Genomic DNA, 17,379 nt, shown 5'->3' on the forward strand with positions numbered 1-17,379 from the left:
TCATTTTTCATTGCTTCCTAAACATTTCTTCTGTGTTGTTTTAAATAAGAGGTAGATAACTTTACACACTTATTTTTCTTCATCAGCTAAAATAAACATAAGGGCTAGTACTGTGTCCCATTCTTGTTTTCCACTCCCCTTGAATCTTGCATGATGCTTTTCATGTAAAATCACCCAGCAAGTACTTGCTGGTTGGCCCTCAACTTGAATCTCATGTAAACAGATTAATATTGACTTGTGATCAACTACCATAACATTTCTTTAAAGGATAGATTTTAGATCTTAGCTGTGTTCTCAAATGCTTATATTTCAATTTATGTTCTTGCTCTCCTAGGAATGTGGACTTAACTTTTATAATGAAAATTAATGGAGAGACATTTCTTGATTTGTTGATAAGCTCTATAAATTGAGAAAGAACTAGAAAATGACTAACTTGGAAACATTTAAGATACTTAATGTGGATTACAGAAACATCACTAGTCCTTTGGTAACTACGCTGTCTTAACTTGGGACTCTATCTATCTAAACTAGTAAAAATTCCAAAACTGGGGAACCCCTATTAACTTTATAGAAGGAAATTACTACGCTTTAAGTTTTGAAGTTAGATTATTTATTTTGGATAATTCTGTGTGGAAAAAGACTTAGTGCACATCACAATTCACACATTCTTTGAAAAGGAAAAAAAGGTAATATAAACTACAGTAAAACTTTAATTATTAGAACTTAATTAAGACTATCCAGTTAACTAGGGGCATCTGGGTGGCTCAGTTGTTTAAGTGTCTGCCTTCAGCTCGGGTCATGATCCCAGGATGCTGGCATCAAACCCCACATGGGACTCCCTGCTCAGATGGGAACCTACTTCTCCCTCTCCCTCTGCCCAGTGCACTTGCCCACGCACTCTTTCTCTAATAAATAAACAAAATCTTAAAAAAAAAAAAAAAAAAGACTATCCAGTTAACTAAAATTCTCCTGGTGCTCAATTTTCATATGGGAAGGTAAGCAGGAAGGTAGCATGGATCAATGAAAAGAACAAAAGCCTAGAAGTCAGATTTAGGCTTGAACATGACTTTGTCATTTATAACTTTAGGACTTCATAATGCAAATTAACGTTCACCCATCATCACTAAAACTGAGCCACTAATGTGAGATAATATCTAGTATGGAGCCTAGTACATAGCAGGTACTGAATGAATACTTCCTGAATAAACACCAAAGAAAAAACAAACAAAAAGTGCCTATGTCCTGAGTCAAACACACATTTAGCTAATCCCTAGATACCATTTACACCAATAGCTTCAATCCTATATAACAATCATTAATATTTCAAACTAAGACATAAGTAAGGGAGTCACAGTTCTTCACAGAGCTGGCTGGATAAACACTTGCTCTGCACACCAAATTTCCCTATAAATGGGTTTCAAGGTTTACAACTGGACAAAACTATTTGGAATGTCACTGATCACAGGTCCTGGCCTTGTTTTCCAATCTAGTTTTGTCAGGTGTATAGCTAGCTAATATTGTGATCCCTGACTCCTGTGTCCATTTCTAAAATTTTTAGAACACTTAGTGGGGAGGGATACTATTAATGTGGTATTACTGACACCCCAGAAACTCTTCTAGGAACCTTTTAAAATAACAACTGTTTTGTTTTGTTTTCCCCTCCAGAATAGGCCTCAACAGTTACAAAGCAAAGGAAACCATTTTCTCCAGTGATGGCAGCTGTAAGAGTAGAGCTATTGGGTTTTTGACTCCACCCAATTTGGGGCCAAGATAACCTCAACAAGCATGCTTTACTGAATTTAACTAAATGGGCAGGTATAAAATGTGTGGTAGGATACTACAGGTCAATGCTGGTAGAGATTTCTTTTTCCTTTTGGTATTTCCCTAGATATGTGTAGAAAGAATGCAATTTAAAAAACTGTTAATTACGATAAAGAAAAAAAATTACCCCTAGATGCTCTAAGATTTTTAATTACTAATAAGTAAACCTTATTCAGTATATCAAAATTTCTCAAAAAGGAAAATAAATTCATATTTTAAATATTTTCAACAAGACCAACAAAAAAAGATTCTCAGTTAACTCTGTTCTATGGACCACGGAATTAACCACATTACACAAGTCTCAAAGAACATTCTGGTTAATCATTCATATGGGTACTTAAGTTGTTTAACAATGCTTCCAAACTTCTTGATACTATAAACTCCGTCCAATTGTCTTGTCATTTTCTTAATTAAAATAACTTTATTTTGTGATTATAACGTTAAGATAACAGAGAAGTGAAGAAAGAGTAAGATAAAGTCATTTGTAATCCCATCACTCAGAGATAACCACTGTCCACATTTCGTAAACCCTCTAGAATTGGATAAACGTCCAAGAGTGAGATGGTACTATATATGCTGTGCTTTTGTAGCCTATTTTTCAATATAACAATACATCATGGACATCTTTCAAGACAAAAAAAACGATGATCCATTAAATCACTGATAATAGGTAAGCAAAACTTTCATAAAACTTTCCTAGGCTATGTAGACCAACATTCCCATGACTGCTGCTCTCCCTAAATGCTGATAGACGTGCTACAGGAATAAGCATGCTGAGGAAAAATATGTCTGGATAACAAAGTCAAAGAGGTACCTTTATTGTAGAACCTCCCAGAAACTTAAACACTTTATACGTCTTATGAATTCTCAAGAGTGGGAGACTGAAACATTCCCCAAACTTAATTCAGCATGAAACATCATTCCTTAGTTACAGCTATTAATATCCTGTGGAATGTAGGTTTATGTTTTCCAAACTTCTCTGTAAGAAAACATCTTAGACTATAGACTCTGATTCAGTACTGTGGGTGGAGTCCAGAAATCTGGTTTAACAACTGCCCTGGATGAATGTTATCAAGGACCCTCGGGAAGTATTTAACCTAAACCTTTCTTAAAGGAACAGTTCTCAAATGAACTGAATCTGGGAAACTCTTCCAAACCATATACACCTACACAGAACTCCTCCCTAGTTTAAAAAGTTCCTCCCATGATCCTGATACCCATTTTCCCCTAATCTCACTGGAGAACCACAACTGTAATCTAGTTCATGCTGAATGCCCACATATTCTTTGGCTGAAATGTGGTTTTTTTTTTTTTTTTTTCAAATTTGATTCTGGAAAATGAAACAGTGAACTCCCTTTAAAAGCTGTCTCTGTCAAAAGCAGCTGAAAAACTAAGCTAAGAACTAACTTAAAGTTTAATGCACATTAGGATTTTCTACAAGCCACGGCCTTCAAAGAGTAAGTTAATGGGCAGGAAAATAAAAAAAGACTCAATCACTATAGAGTTTTACAAACTTCCAACATTTTAAAAGTTTCACACAAAATCAAGTTTCACACGGTAGCATAATTTCACTCTTTTCACACCGTGCTTGAGTGAAGAGGGAGCAATGGAACCGCAAATACAAATTTACACCTGCCCCGACTCTTAATAGACCAATGGGTCTTCACGCTCCATGTACTTAAGCGCTGCCTTTGGAGCTTCAGAAGATGCCTGGGCCCTCACAGGAGATTTTAAGCTAGCAGGCCACCATCTTTAACAGATGATCCCCATGTGAGTGTTTCATGGACCACAGTTTTCTTACCAGGTTAGATACTGCTGAGTATGAAATACCAGAAAAAAATGTGTTCAATCCATGAACACTGTTAGGCAAATTGCCCAGAATCTCCAAAACTATATAATCAGAGTCATGTGAACTCTGGACAACAGTGCTGAGAAAAATACCAGTTATCTCTATTGAGGAATGTTTTCTTCCCCCCAAAAGTGGAAGAAAAGGACATGAAGAAATGACTAATGGGGAAGAGGTGTTGAATTATATTTCTTTACATTCCACTCTAAATTGTTTTACTTCATATGTTAATAATAGTTACTTGTTAAACTTTAATCAATCTGTTTTATAGAGAATTCTAATGGTTTAGAAACACATCAACTGGTTCAGTCACATCTACAGGGAACCTAGTCACTTAGACAATAAGACAATAATCTAGACCTGCTTTGTCTTGGTGCAAGTATATATAAATTATAGGCAAATACAATTAAAAGTGTTTCACGTAAAGTCTTGGAAGGCCCAACTTATAAAGTTAAGGTAAAAAATAAAGACTATCATATACTTTAGCATTTTGGGCAGTGAATGGAGACAGTGCTCCGAGTCTCAAACTTAGGCAAAAGTCAAGTGCCATTACCGGTAGAGGGAGTCACGAAGTCTGCAACCAGTAAATGGCATTAGTTGCTTATTGCAATGGTTTCCAAACCTGACTGCACTTCAGGATTGCCTGGGAACTTTTTAAAAAATGTTAGGTTCTTGGTCCTATCCACTGAAATACCATCGTTGGGCAAAGTATCAGTCTAGTAAGAGGCCCACTAGAGAAGTATTTATTAGTCTACAGGAAGTTGTCCCAGAAGTAACCAGACTAGTGAGATTCAAATAGATGGCTTCCCGAAAAAAAAAAAAAAAAAAAAAAAAATCAAGCTGCTTCCTCTTCACATAACACCTGGAAGCCATTGACCTAAAATGTAACGAATGGAAAATCATCTATAAAGTTAGGAAACCTAATATTACAGGGAAATATTAAAATTAAGAAGGGTGATAGAATAATGAAAAATATTTTTAAATTATTTTTCAGGAAGAGCCATACGAAGAGTCTCTTTCCAAAGAAACTATTAAAGAATAAAGAATAAATTACACAGGGAATGAAGTATTAGGCTAACATAATTACGTGACAATATTTTTAAAGTATATAAAAACCCTCACCTCTGAAACTCTATGAACTTTCTCAAATAATTTTCCCTATGTTTCTTGTAATACTGTTAAGTTCCTTAAGGGCAGGGAATATACTTGTTTTATCTCGCATCCATGATATAGCATCTTTACAATTATTAATTTCATATGACATATTTTTAACTTGAAACTTCAACCTGAGTCAGGTGATATAGGTACCGTAACAGTAATGAAGTAAACCTGTGTGATACAGATTTCTATATTATCTAGAAGCCCTTTCACATGCCTGTTCTGCTGGGAATGATCTTCAAAAGTCAGACGAAATTATCACTTCTTCTCTGAAGACATCCCTGATTCTCCAAGTCAGAATTAATTTTTTGCTTTGGTTATACCTCTGGGTATAAGCCCATGACACACTGATCTTTAAAGTCACATATTGTCCTAATATATTTTGAGCTCCTTGAGGGCAAAACCCTGCTTTTTAGTCATCTTTATATCCCTGCCACCTGACATAGTGTTCTATATATGTGAGGAACTTGATACATGTCTGCTGAATGAATGAATGAATGAATGAGTGAGTGACCACCACATGATACCCTGTTCTTTAAAATGTGCATCCCAAATTCAGGATCCACTCATGAATTACTTTGCTTACCCATTTCTTCCTTTCCTAAAACTGATTATTGCAAAAACTGTAATTTGGAGAAAATACTTATCAAGCCATAAGTTCTATATAAATTACTTCATATTAATAAAAAGCAAGGTTAATGAAAATAATTAAGAGAAAAAAATTTTACCTTCTTGAAACAGTTGTCTGGCATAAGATGGTTCTCTGCCCTGAGGTTGGAAAAAAGCATAAATGCACTTCCTCACCAAATCTTCCCAGCCAGTTCTGCCAGCCGCTCTCAGGGAACTAGTATCAATAGAGATGATTTTACCTACATGAAGAAGGAAAGATTCCATTTGTGACAGCCTCTTGATATAAGTCATCTGTATTTCAAAATCGACAACTATATCAAAGAAATTTGCTGCTGCCCCTAAATGCTTAGTGGACAAAAACATTAATAAACACTACTAATTTTTTATTATATATGGTAACAGAGTGTATCACTTATGTGATACTAAAAAACTGTTTTGGCCGTGGAGTGTGTAATGTATTAGCATATCATATTCTAAAATTCAATTCCAGTCAAGTATTAAAGTCGTACCATCAAGACCTGAAGCTGCAGGGACTAACGCAAATCCAACTCCTCTAGTCTGCTCTTTGGATTCTACTCTCTACACACTAATGACTGGATCACTTATTGGAAAAGGAAAGACAGAGATGAAATATATTATTTTCGTTTAAATTAATTTCCAATAACTAAGTGAAGAGAATATGAGAAAGTAAGCAAAACTTTTCTTTTCTACCTCTTCTTGGGTTGTAGGCAATATTGCATTGAAGAATAAACAAAGACTAAAGGCAATGAAAGTTAAATCAGAAAAAGATTACAAGTGAGAGCATTAAGATTGGTTAGACATTCTGCACATAAAACATATGCTTTATAAAATGTAGTAGTGATTTGCTATTATTATCATACTTGAACAAACTTCCTAGATGGCTATGGAAGAATTCAGGTAAATTAGTCCTTAGTTAACCAGGGGCCGATTAAGCCAGTTTGGGATTATCCAGATCTATTCTATTTTTTTATGCAATCTTATATTAACACAAAATAATGTAGGTAAGATATATACATGTGTAGAATTAGATTAATAAAATGAAAACCTGCAAACCCACCATCCAACTTCAGAACTGGACCACCACCTATACCATTCCATTATTGTGTGTACTCCTCACTTGTCACATCCCTCTGTTTTTACATTCTCCTGTCAAGGGACATCTAGATTGTATCCCATTTTTTGATATTACAATCAGTGCTGCTGTGAACACTGTCTACATTTTCCATGGTGCATGTGTGTGAGAGCTTCTCTAGGGTACAAATGTAGCAACAGAACTGTTGAGTCATAGGTTATGTGAATATTGAACTTTATAACATTAAACTGTTTCCCAGAAACGTATATAAGAGCTACAATTAATCTAACATCCTCTCCATCACTTGGGGTATTGTCAGACTTCTTTATTTTTTACAATTAATAGCTGAAAAAAGTTTATGATCTAAATTTGTACTTCCCAATTAATGAGGTTGAGAATTTTTCATGTTTCCTCTTCTGTGCATCGCTGATTTTTCCCCTTATCTTCCCTCTTCTCACAACGAACTCAAATCTGTTGAATTATTTGTGCACCCTCATTTTAACTAATCCCTTCTTTATGTATTTCACTTGGTTTGCTGGAATTTATTAGGCCACTTTAACTCAGAGTCTTGAATCTGATATATCTGAATCTGTCTGATAAGGCTGTCACCCAAGTCTTGGCATAAATGTAAATGGTAGAAAGAAAAGAAATTTAAACTTAAAGAGGTAGAAAGAAAAGAAATTTAAACTTAAAGAAAGGAATTTTGTTATTTAAGAATGGTTTGGGGAAAGCCTAGTGAACACTTGACTGCAACTATAGACAATTCTGGATTTTCTAAGAATTATAATTATTTAATCTCTGTCTCTTATTACATCAGAGTCAAGAGTTGGTTATAGCAGAAAATCAACTGTCACAGGACCTTCACACACAACAAATGCTCCTCAGAGGCAATGACTAAGGTAGGGGTGTGTGTGTGTGTGTGTGTGTGTGTGTGTAAGTATTCATGTCAGTACTAAGCACAAGAGAGCAAGAGTCTAGACTTGCATGATTGGAGGGGAGACAGTGATTAAATTATCAGCAATGGTAACAAATGGTTGGGTAATGCAGTGACTATCTCAGAAAAGAATCATGAATGGGTTGATTTAGAGTACCTCTGCTTGCTAGAGGAAAGTTTAACCAACCAACCAACCAACCAACCCACCCACCCAACTAATAAGCCGCTGTTCAACAGTTCTTGGTAGACGATTTTTTCTTTTTTTAAGGGCTGTGAACCACTTTTTTAAGGGACGTAACTCTATGTAGAGTTAAAACTACTACTAAAATTTAAGGAATTAAATATCTAATACTTATTGCAACTAGTTTATTATTTTTTTATCTAAATCAATTCAACAATATAATAAAATGTTATTTACATTTTAAGAACACTCTATATTTCTTTGGCACCCTTCTATTTTCCTTATATTTTACATTTCCTCTGGTACCTTTTATGTAATAAGTGTGTATGGTACAGTGATGTCCTTGCAATAGTGCTTTGGTGGAAGGCAATGCAATATAAAGGAAGAGTTCTATATTAGGACCTATGGATGTCCGTTCTCAGTAATTAGCTGTATGGTTTTGGAAAACTCAAGATTCTATCCTTTGTAAAATGAGTGGGCTAGAGTCCATGATCTCTGAGGTTCCCTCCAGATTTATAATTATTTTATGATTCAGAACTTAATTTTAAATTTGTACACATTTACTTTAAAATCACATACATGTAAGATTTTAATGCTGGGTCCTTGGTCGGGAACAAAACTGCCAGTAATAATACTGCTGCTATGGGAAAATACAGTCTTTAAAACAATCCGATTTAAGGGCCACCTGGGTGGCTCAGTTGGTTAAGCATCTGATTCTTGATTTCAGCTCAGGTCATGATCTCAGGGTCTTGAGATCAAGCCCTACATCAGGCTCTGTGCTCAGGAGGGAGTCTGCTTCTGTCCCTCTCCATCTGCCCCTCCCCCTGCTTGTAATGCTCTGTCTCTAAAATAAATTTTAAAAAACAAAATAATCCAATTTAAGATTCAATGTCTAGAAATGCAATATGAGGAAAAGCTGAAATACACTGTTCCTAAATTATCCCGATAATTTTTAGGACTCCTTCATCTCCCCAATTATTCGGTAACCTGACTACCACTCTTTCCAGCCTGCTTTTATTCTGCTCACAAGCCCTTACTTGGTTTTACTGACACAAAAGACCAGTTATATTTTTCAGTGGACCCTATTTTTTCCCCACACATTAGTATTTTTGGTTTTCAATAAAGGTTATTCAATTTTTCCAGAGCTGTACATTGGCGAAAAATGGAAAAGGACATGTAGATGGTCGACTCAAAGAGGGAAGGAAGAAAGTTATGGTGACGGCTAATTACTAGGCGCCGATGCTGTATCTCCAAGTCCCAGACATTCTCTTTACTATACTCTATTATTTGTGCTAATTTATCCCCACCTACTCCTCAGTAACAGCAGCTGGGAGCTTATCTTTAAAAACACAAGAATAAAGCACACAACAGGAATATTAAATTTCTGGGACTAAAAAACTAATAAATAATGTAACAAATATTAACAAATGTTACAAATAATGGTAAAAGTCAAAAAGTACATTAAAACTAAACTTTCACAAAGAATATAATTCAGTAGAAATTATTTTTAAAATCTTGGTCTGCTAAAAAATATCTCTAGGGTATCAATCCCTATTTTAAAATGAAGGGGTAATTGATACATAGGTAACTCTGACGTAAAAGTCTGAAACTTGATGTGTTAAAGTGAAGATTACATAAATATATGAAAAGTACTACAGAAAATTGTAAAGAACAATAGCAATTTGTTTTGGCTGAAAGTCAAATCTGAAGTAGGCCTTTACTTAGAGGCCTTACTTCCCAGCTCTCCCTTTTGAGTTCTACTGCCCTTCTTTCAGTTCCTCTAATGCACTGTCTGTTTTCCCACGGGGCTTTGCAGCTAGCCCTCCTTCCTCATTCAGGAGTACTCATGCTGCACAGTGACCCTTCCTTGCCACCCCTTCCACACTTTGCAGAGTTGGCACCACCTCATCTTTTGGAGCTTAGAGCTTAGTATCAGCTCCTCAGACAGGCACTTGTTAACCAACTAATTTAAAAATAGGTTCTCCCTATTAGTTTGCCTTTTACCATCTCACAACTTTTCCATCATAAAATGTACCACAATTTGTAACTACGTTATTGGTTTTTGCTCAGCCATGTATACCCTGAGCCGTCACACATAGTGACAGGCGGTTCTAGGAACTTAATCCGTATGTGCTAAATACATTTAAAGAAAAAGAGGAAAGGAAAAAGAAATAGCCAGATACACCAAAGCATAATTTTAAAACCACCATTTATAAATAAATATATCTACATCTACATTGCCAAATTTCTTTAAAAATTTTACTTCATGATTATGAAAAATAATTTATAACCAAAACAATATGTGTATAGTTATAATGTTCTCCCCAACACCCTGCCCATGGCAATGATTACAGCATCTAAAATGCACAAGATGAATGGGGTGCCTGGCTGGGTCGGTCAGTGGAGCGTGTGACTCTTGATCTTGGGGTTGTGAGTCTAAGCCCCACGTTGGGTGTGGAGACTGCTTAAAAGTAAAATCTTAAAAAAAATTAATACAAAAAAATAAAATGCACAAAATCAAGACCATTATTTAAAATATTTTCTGTATAAGACAAGTAAACAGAAGCCGAACAGCAGACAAGAGAAGGACACAAAATTTTTTATGTAATTCTAGACTTTGCAGTTAATACCTGTAGTATCTTGCTTGGTCATAAAGGATTCTACACCTGTAATGGCTGGAGGCCGAGGTAATCGCCGTGCAATACAAATCAGACATGACTGGAAATCTGCCCAAAACAAGAAAGGGAAGTTGAAGAAAAGAGGGCAGAAAACAGTTCACATCTATCATTTGCCATTAATGGTTTTCATAAAAACAACACGTTATAGGATCTGACACAATACTGGAGTCACTCTCATCTCATAATGTAAGAGATAAAATTGCTGGTAACCAAAAACTGGCAGCTCCGGGTAGAGATCTGGTTAGCAAAAATTATCCCTTCACACTGAATGTTCGGATATAAAACAGAGAAGATGGACACATCTCATGTACTGGGTGATAACAACTTGAAGAAGTAGTTTTCACTAGACTTAAGGAACACAGTGATTTTTAAAATACAGTTTTTAGTCAATTTCCTATACTTACCAGTACTTAACAGCTACAAAGACTATTCTTATAACCATTGTGTAGATAATAATTACCATATGAGAAAAACATTTAACTCTTTCTGAAGAAGCAATTATTTTGTCCTTGATGGGAGGACTTCAATGTTTCAGGATCTATAATTTTTTTCGAAGTCCCATTTCCGATTTTTTTGAGTGCCACACATGATATCACACAGCTAAATATGAACTCAATCATATAAGACAGTCTGGCACTGGCCTGTGTATTTTGTAAAAAGTCCTCAGTTGACTGTGGCACCCATTTGCAGGTTAAACCTGCTGCAGGCATGGCCTTTTTTGTATCCGATTAATTTCTCATCTTCTACCTTCCCCAGTCCTTACTCCAGTTTCCAATTTGTGATGTTCTTCACTTAGCTCAGACTAGCTCACGTGGAAAACTCATCCTCTGTCACATATTTGACTAATGTCATGTTGATACCATGTTCGTATTAGAGCGTCAGCTGTGTTTTCATCTGTTCATACGCTTTCTCCTTATAAATTACCTTGTATGGCCTCAAAAATGCTAACTCTATTCTCCAACATTCACCACACTCTAAACTTGAAACTTTCTAAAAATCAGAGCTGTTCAACAGCCTGCTGCATCTGGTACATTTCCAACTGGCAGCAGTTAGCTACGTCTCTTATTTCTAGGCAGCAAGTTGGTTTGAATTTGACATTTTAGTGGGAATGCCAGCTTAAAACTGAGAGTGTGGGGGCATTTTAAAGGGGTGATTCTAGATGTTGGCAATTTTTTTCTTAAGTATTAGGAAATAACATAGTAAGCTGAAAAGCCACTATGATACATAATATACTGACCAAAAATACTATCTGAATAAGGCTGTTTATGATCAATTACCTCCCTGATCTTTAAAGCCATGGAAAAAGCAATCAAACACCTTAAAATCACCCTTTGTTTTACCTTCTCCATCCTCTTGAATTGATTTTGGCTGTGACACAGTGAAACACTGCATGACTTCATACCGCTGGCAAGCTTCTTGGTTCTCGGTGCCTGGCTCATCTGGAGGGTGAATTAGCATCCTGCAGTTAAAGGTATGGCTATTTCGTCGTGTTGCCTCCTGAGGCCAAGGAACTCCATTTACTGTGGAAGAAAAATTGATTATATGTCCGCAAATAGGGTGAAAAACTCTAAGGACACAAAAGACATACATTTAGCCCACTGCTTTATTAGATATTCAGATTAAAAGACAGATCTCTTCACATCTAACATCCTGAGGCGACAGGATACTTAGCTTCCTTAGCAAATCTAAATGTCTACCAATTACAAAATTGTCACATTTCTAAGAGATTGTATAGGATTTCCCCCCTAAAAAATAAGACCTTACATATTCCTAATTCATTAACAGTCTTTATAAACAGTTAAAGACAAAAATTAAAAATTAATAGCTTACTACCCTTTTACTCAGAATTTTATAGCAGTTCATTAATGCACTTTTCCATTTGTTTCCAGTTATATCCTGGAAACGAAAAAATGATTGGAAACCACAGATCCATTGTCAAGCAGAAATTTTAACCTGGCAGGCATGCATTCTTAAGGATGAGCTTGTGAAAATGCGCACCTTTTTGGGGAGAGGATTTAAAGTTTCTCAAAGGAGACTGTGACTCAAAAAAATATTTAGAATAGACAGAGACCAACCTTGGCTTCTTATAACCATTTTTCTCACACTTTATTTGCAACAATGCCTCGAACATAGTGGGTAGTCAGTAAGTTATTACATAAAAATCGGGGCGCCTGGTTGGCTCAGTCGGTTAAGTTTTTGATTTTGGCTCAGGTCATGATCTCAGGGTCATGAGATTGAACTCTACGTAAGGCTCCACACTGGGCATGGAGCCTGCTTTAAGATTCTCTCTCTCTCTGTCTCTGCCCCTCCCATCACTCCCTCCATACCTAAAAAATTAAAAAATAAAAATTTAAAAAGTAAGTTATTACATAAAAATGACTGTTAAAACATAAATGTTGCCTGACTTGGTATAAGAAAACTGAATTCAGTTATAGAAACTATGTCTGTACATTTTAAGTGATCATCACTGTGTGATGATTTCTATTTCTCAGTTACAATGCTATATTCAAACCACGGGGGCAGTCAGAGGGTTTTTAACGCTCTTCTCTCACCATTCCCAACAGTTTTCTTACTTTATCATCTTCACTGACCCTCCTTCCTTTTTAGTATCTCATCTGCCTGTAACTGTTAGAGGAATCATGGAAACAAACTTATACTGGAGGAAGGTGTCTTGGTTCTGCTATGAGCTAGCTGTGAGGTTTGGGTTAATTACTTTATCTTTGTACCATCTTTAAAATAAAGGAATCCACTATATTATCTCTCAAGTCATTCATATTCTAAAATTCTATAACAAAACACATAAGACCCCTTGATAATTCAAAGATCAAACTGTTGAAATCTTAACAGAAATAATCATTTCAGGCCCCCAGGTACTATAAACACACACTACTCTTTTCAAAGAAGAAATAAAGCTTCCATTCTATTGAGTGAATAATGTAGAAAGTAAAGAGCTACAGATAAGATTTGATTTGCATGTGTGGCTTAGTTATATAGAATTTCTAGTCAAGGCCCTCCCCTTACTTATAGAGCACACATAAGCTAAGGAACAGGCACAGGGTTTAGCAAATGGAACAGAGGTTGGAAATCAGACCCCATCCGTCCTCTCAGCTGGGCTCCTTTGTCAGCAAACAATCTGTCCAACCATACTTGAAACTTCTGAGTTGAAACCACGTATATCCAAAAATGTTCATTTTAATATATATATAATATATATAACATGACAGTATATTTTTCCCTCCCTCCCTCCTTTTTTTTCTTTTTGAGCGGGGTGATGGGAAGGATATACGTTTATCTCTTTCCTGGACATAATCAAAACTAGAAACAAAGGTAATTTCAAGCAGAAGCTTCTAGTGGCAAGGCAGCTGACTGCTCTGCTTCCTACTACTGTCACATGACTAGGGCATAACAAGAGGAACAGGAGAGAAGGAATGCTCTCTATCAGCTATCTGATGATACTCTCCCTTCATATTTACATATCAGGCTGAAATTAAATTTAAAAATATTTTTAATATGTTATAACATATTCTAGAATAATACTATGTATTATAAATATAATAATTATATAATGGAAAAAAGCTATAGAGAGTTCATGTTCTTTTAAAAAACACATTGCTTTGTACCTAGTGATTTTGGGAGCAGATTCTTCACAAATTCCGCATGATCCCCCACATGCAGTATGCTGTAGACACTGGTATTCATTAATTCCTCCTGATTGTAACCCAAGTAGCTGGTCACATTCTCTGACACAAATACAATTCTCCCTTCACAGTTCACAACAAAGAAAAATCCATCCAAAGCCTGCAAAGCCAAAAAAAAAAAAAAAAAAAAATGATTAAGAGATTAGGAGGTTAAAAAAATAAAAGAAAAATAAACATATACATTTCCCTATTGAAAAAGAGATCAGAAATATATGTCAAATTAAAAGAAAAAGGGAGCCTGAATAGAAGATTTAATATTGCATGTTTTCTGTAGAAGGACAGGATTTTGAAACAGACTGTACAGTAACGTACAGCAGGCACAAATGAGTCTATCAACCTTCCTCCTTAGAGAGAAACTTTATGGTAGGAGACGTGAAGTAGGTAATTGATATTCATGCAGTCATAACATCTCTAAATTATAGGTTAAGACCTGGTCACTACCCTCAAAGAACTTGGGGTACAGTGGTAGAGAGACATAAATATAATAAAATACTAGTAATGCAGTGTCAGAGCCATACACCAAATATTCTGTGAGCACAAAGAAAAATACCTAACTTGAGGCTGGGGTGGGGGACAAAGAAAGGCTCTTTACGGACCCCTACCTGCGTTCTACAGGACACAGTGGAGGAGTGGAAAAGGAATGAGGGAAGAACATTCCAGGCAGAGGGAACAGCATGGCACATTAAGGAACAAAAAAGCAGTTTAGAGTTGCTGGAGTACATGGTACAAGACAGGCTCATGGCAGGAAATAAGTTTGGAGAGGTGGACAAGAGTCAAATCAGAGGGCCTCCTATGCTGTGAAACAGAGTTAGGGGACTTCAAAAGGAAATGTATATGCCCTAAGGGGAGCATTAAATCCTAGAGGTGCAGGAAAAAAGTTAGAATCTCCATTTATAGTGTAATCTAAAATATAAAGAAGAAATTAAGCTTAACAAACCATACTGACACCCTGATATCTCAACTCAGTCCAGATAGGCACATACCACAAACCTGAGAGAAGATCCAGAACGCAGCAGTTGATAGCGGCACCTTCCTTATTTATAACCTTTCCAGTTATTGTAACATATTGCAATTTACTTGCTATAGGATATGTACAAGCAGTAAAAACAAGACATCTATAGGATTTTGTAACAAGATGTAAAATGACCGTGAAAATCCTTTGTATCACACATAAGTGTGCTAGTTATCTGTGGCAAAATTCTTAAAAGAGCTAACAATGTCACGGGCTATTCATTTTTCTTTTTTAAAAAGGCAAGTGTCCTAAATTTGTTTTCTATGACTACAAGTGCTTGTGATAATAAGTTACCTAGTAGATGTTTTCCAAATAACAAACACACTTAATATTGTCCCCGCAGGGTAAAGATAAAATTTAAACAATGAATAAGAAGTAAACTGCCTTTCAAAAAGACACTTACACTATTGAGAGAGTATGTGAAAATGCATGTTTTGAAATGTTAGCATATGATGAAAATTACTTGTAAGAATTCTCTTCTCAGTTTAAAAATTTAAAAACAGGACTTTTTACCTGCTCAAAAATCTTCCAGTTTCAGTGGGCTTTAAACTCATTTTTTTTTTAATGTGAAAATGCAACACCTTTTGATTACTTTGGAAGAATCACTGTTTGAGATCAACGAAGATGGAATTTCAGTAAAAACCTAGGGATGTGATTAATGATCTAAAAACCTCACCCCTATATAAACCTTTTGCTAACCTATTTCGTGTTTAGAAGAGCACAGGAAAGCACCCTCATTTCTAACTGACCGGGTTGTTTTTTTTTTTTTTTTTTTTTTTAAAGATTTTATTTATTTATTTGACAGAGAGAGACAGCCAGCGAGAGAGGGAACACAGCAGGGGAGTGGGAGAGGAAGAAGCAGGCTCCCAGCTGAGGAGCCTGATGTGGGGTTCAATCCCAGAACACCGGGATCACGCCCTGAGCCGAAGGCAGATGCTTAACGAATGAGCCACCCAGGCGCCCCCTCGTTTTGTTTTTTTTTTTAAGTAAGATTAGCTATAAATTTCATAGCAGGTGATCAATACATATTATTTGCCTAGCAGTTTACGTGAAAATAGGAATAATGGAAATACAGATATATCAATTTTTTAAAAAGTAGACCTAAAATTATTTAAATTGTTCTTAGCTATTAATTGAATCAGAATAAATAGAATTTCACTTAATTTATTTTTGGTCTCTTAAAAGAGTTTAATAAAGAACAGTGGGGTATAACTAAGTGTCATAGTTTAGAGCAAGAAACAGTATTAACATCAAAGACAGGCAAGCAAAACCTGGTTGTTCCATGGCAAACCTATTGCCAGGGCGATACTACCCAGCCTCTTTAGCACTACTTTCTCCCTTTTATCACCTAGTTTTCAGGGCATCCTTCTTGATTCCTCCCTCTCTGCCTCCCTGGTGACCCTGTCTATCTTCAAAGCCACAGCTATTCTCTCCCTTGCTTTCTTCACTTTCCATGTCTGTCTCTGGATATCTCTGGAAGTTGCCTGTTACCTGCAGGGGGAATGGGAGAGAACAAGACACGCTTTTGGGATCATCTCTGTCCAGTCTGAAGACTAGCCAATGGTGGGCTCAGCATCCAGCACCAGAAAGACCTACGGATTCACCCGGACTATTTGGTGCAGTTACTTTTAAAGTATTTACAAAATCCAAAGGACTTAAAAGTTCTCCTTCGTTGTAGTAGCCCTGGAGTCCCTGTAGTATCCTTTCCACAGACATACTGGGGCTTCTCCAAGTTCTCCTCCCATTGACTGTACCTGATTTCACTGCCAGGCTGGGAAGTTATTATAGTAACTGGCCTCTGGAATATGCAGCCGATCGGCCTTACAGGGAGTGTAGAACTCTCACCGGGTCTCTGCTTGGCCTCAGTTACATGGACTTGTCTTGTTTCCTCTGTGAAGTCTGGGCCATCATATTTCTTTTGAGCTTCCCCAGAAAAGACTGGCTTGGAAAACAGGTCTACAAAGGCTCCCTCGTGTTTGCAGAGTTGTCCTGCTGACCCTACTCCTGGGATGCAGACAGCCTGTCGTTTGCTGGAAATGCCTTTTTTTTTTTTTTTTTTTTTTTTGCTTTTTAATTACAAATGATATATATACTTATAAAAATTGCTTAAGTATGAAAATGAAATAGTAGAAGATCTGCCAAAATCTCACCCCCAGGAGACTGTTAACATTTCAGGGAATATTCTTTGAGACTATTTCTATGAATATACAAACATCTCTAATTTCCTCAAGTATGACTGACTAATATAATCTGCTGATACCCGCTCTTATTCTACAAGTTTCTCTCATATGTTGTGCATATAATTAACTTCCAAGTGTGCTTCTGGGA

At 36.2% G+C, this 17,379-nt stretch overlaps 1 protein-coding gene across 11 annotated transcripts in view; it reads right to left on the reverse strand.

Annotated features, from left to right (window-relative positions):
* NCOA1 (nuclear receptor coactivator 1) overlaps positions 1-17,379 on the reverse strand; it is a 239,574-nt gene that overhangs the window by 57,424 nt on the left and 164,771 nt on the right. For all 11 annotated transcript variants that reach the window (XM_048222429.2, XM_048222428.2, XM_057309412.1 and 8 more), the window contains 4 exons: positions 13,962-14,139; positions 11,682-11,861; positions 10,294-10,389; positions 5,554-5,694 (listed from right to left, as the gene is read on the reverse strand). In XM_048222429.2, coding sequence (XP_048078386.1) covers positions 5,554-5,694; positions 10,294-10,389; positions 11,682-11,861; positions 13,962-14,139 — 595 coding nt within the window. The remainder of the gene's footprint in view (positions 1-5,553; positions 5,695-10,293; positions 10,390-11,681; positions 11,862-13,961; positions 14,140-17,379) is intronic.

This window comes from Ursus arctos, unplaced genomic scaffold (assembly GCF_023065955.2).
Source record: "Ursus arctos isolate Adak ecotype North America unplaced genomic scaffold, UrsArc2.0 scaffold_8, whole genome shotgun sequence".
In the NCBI taxonomy this organism is placed as follows: Eukaryota; Metazoa; Chordata; class Mammalia; order Carnivora; family Ursidae; genus Ursus; species Ursus arctos.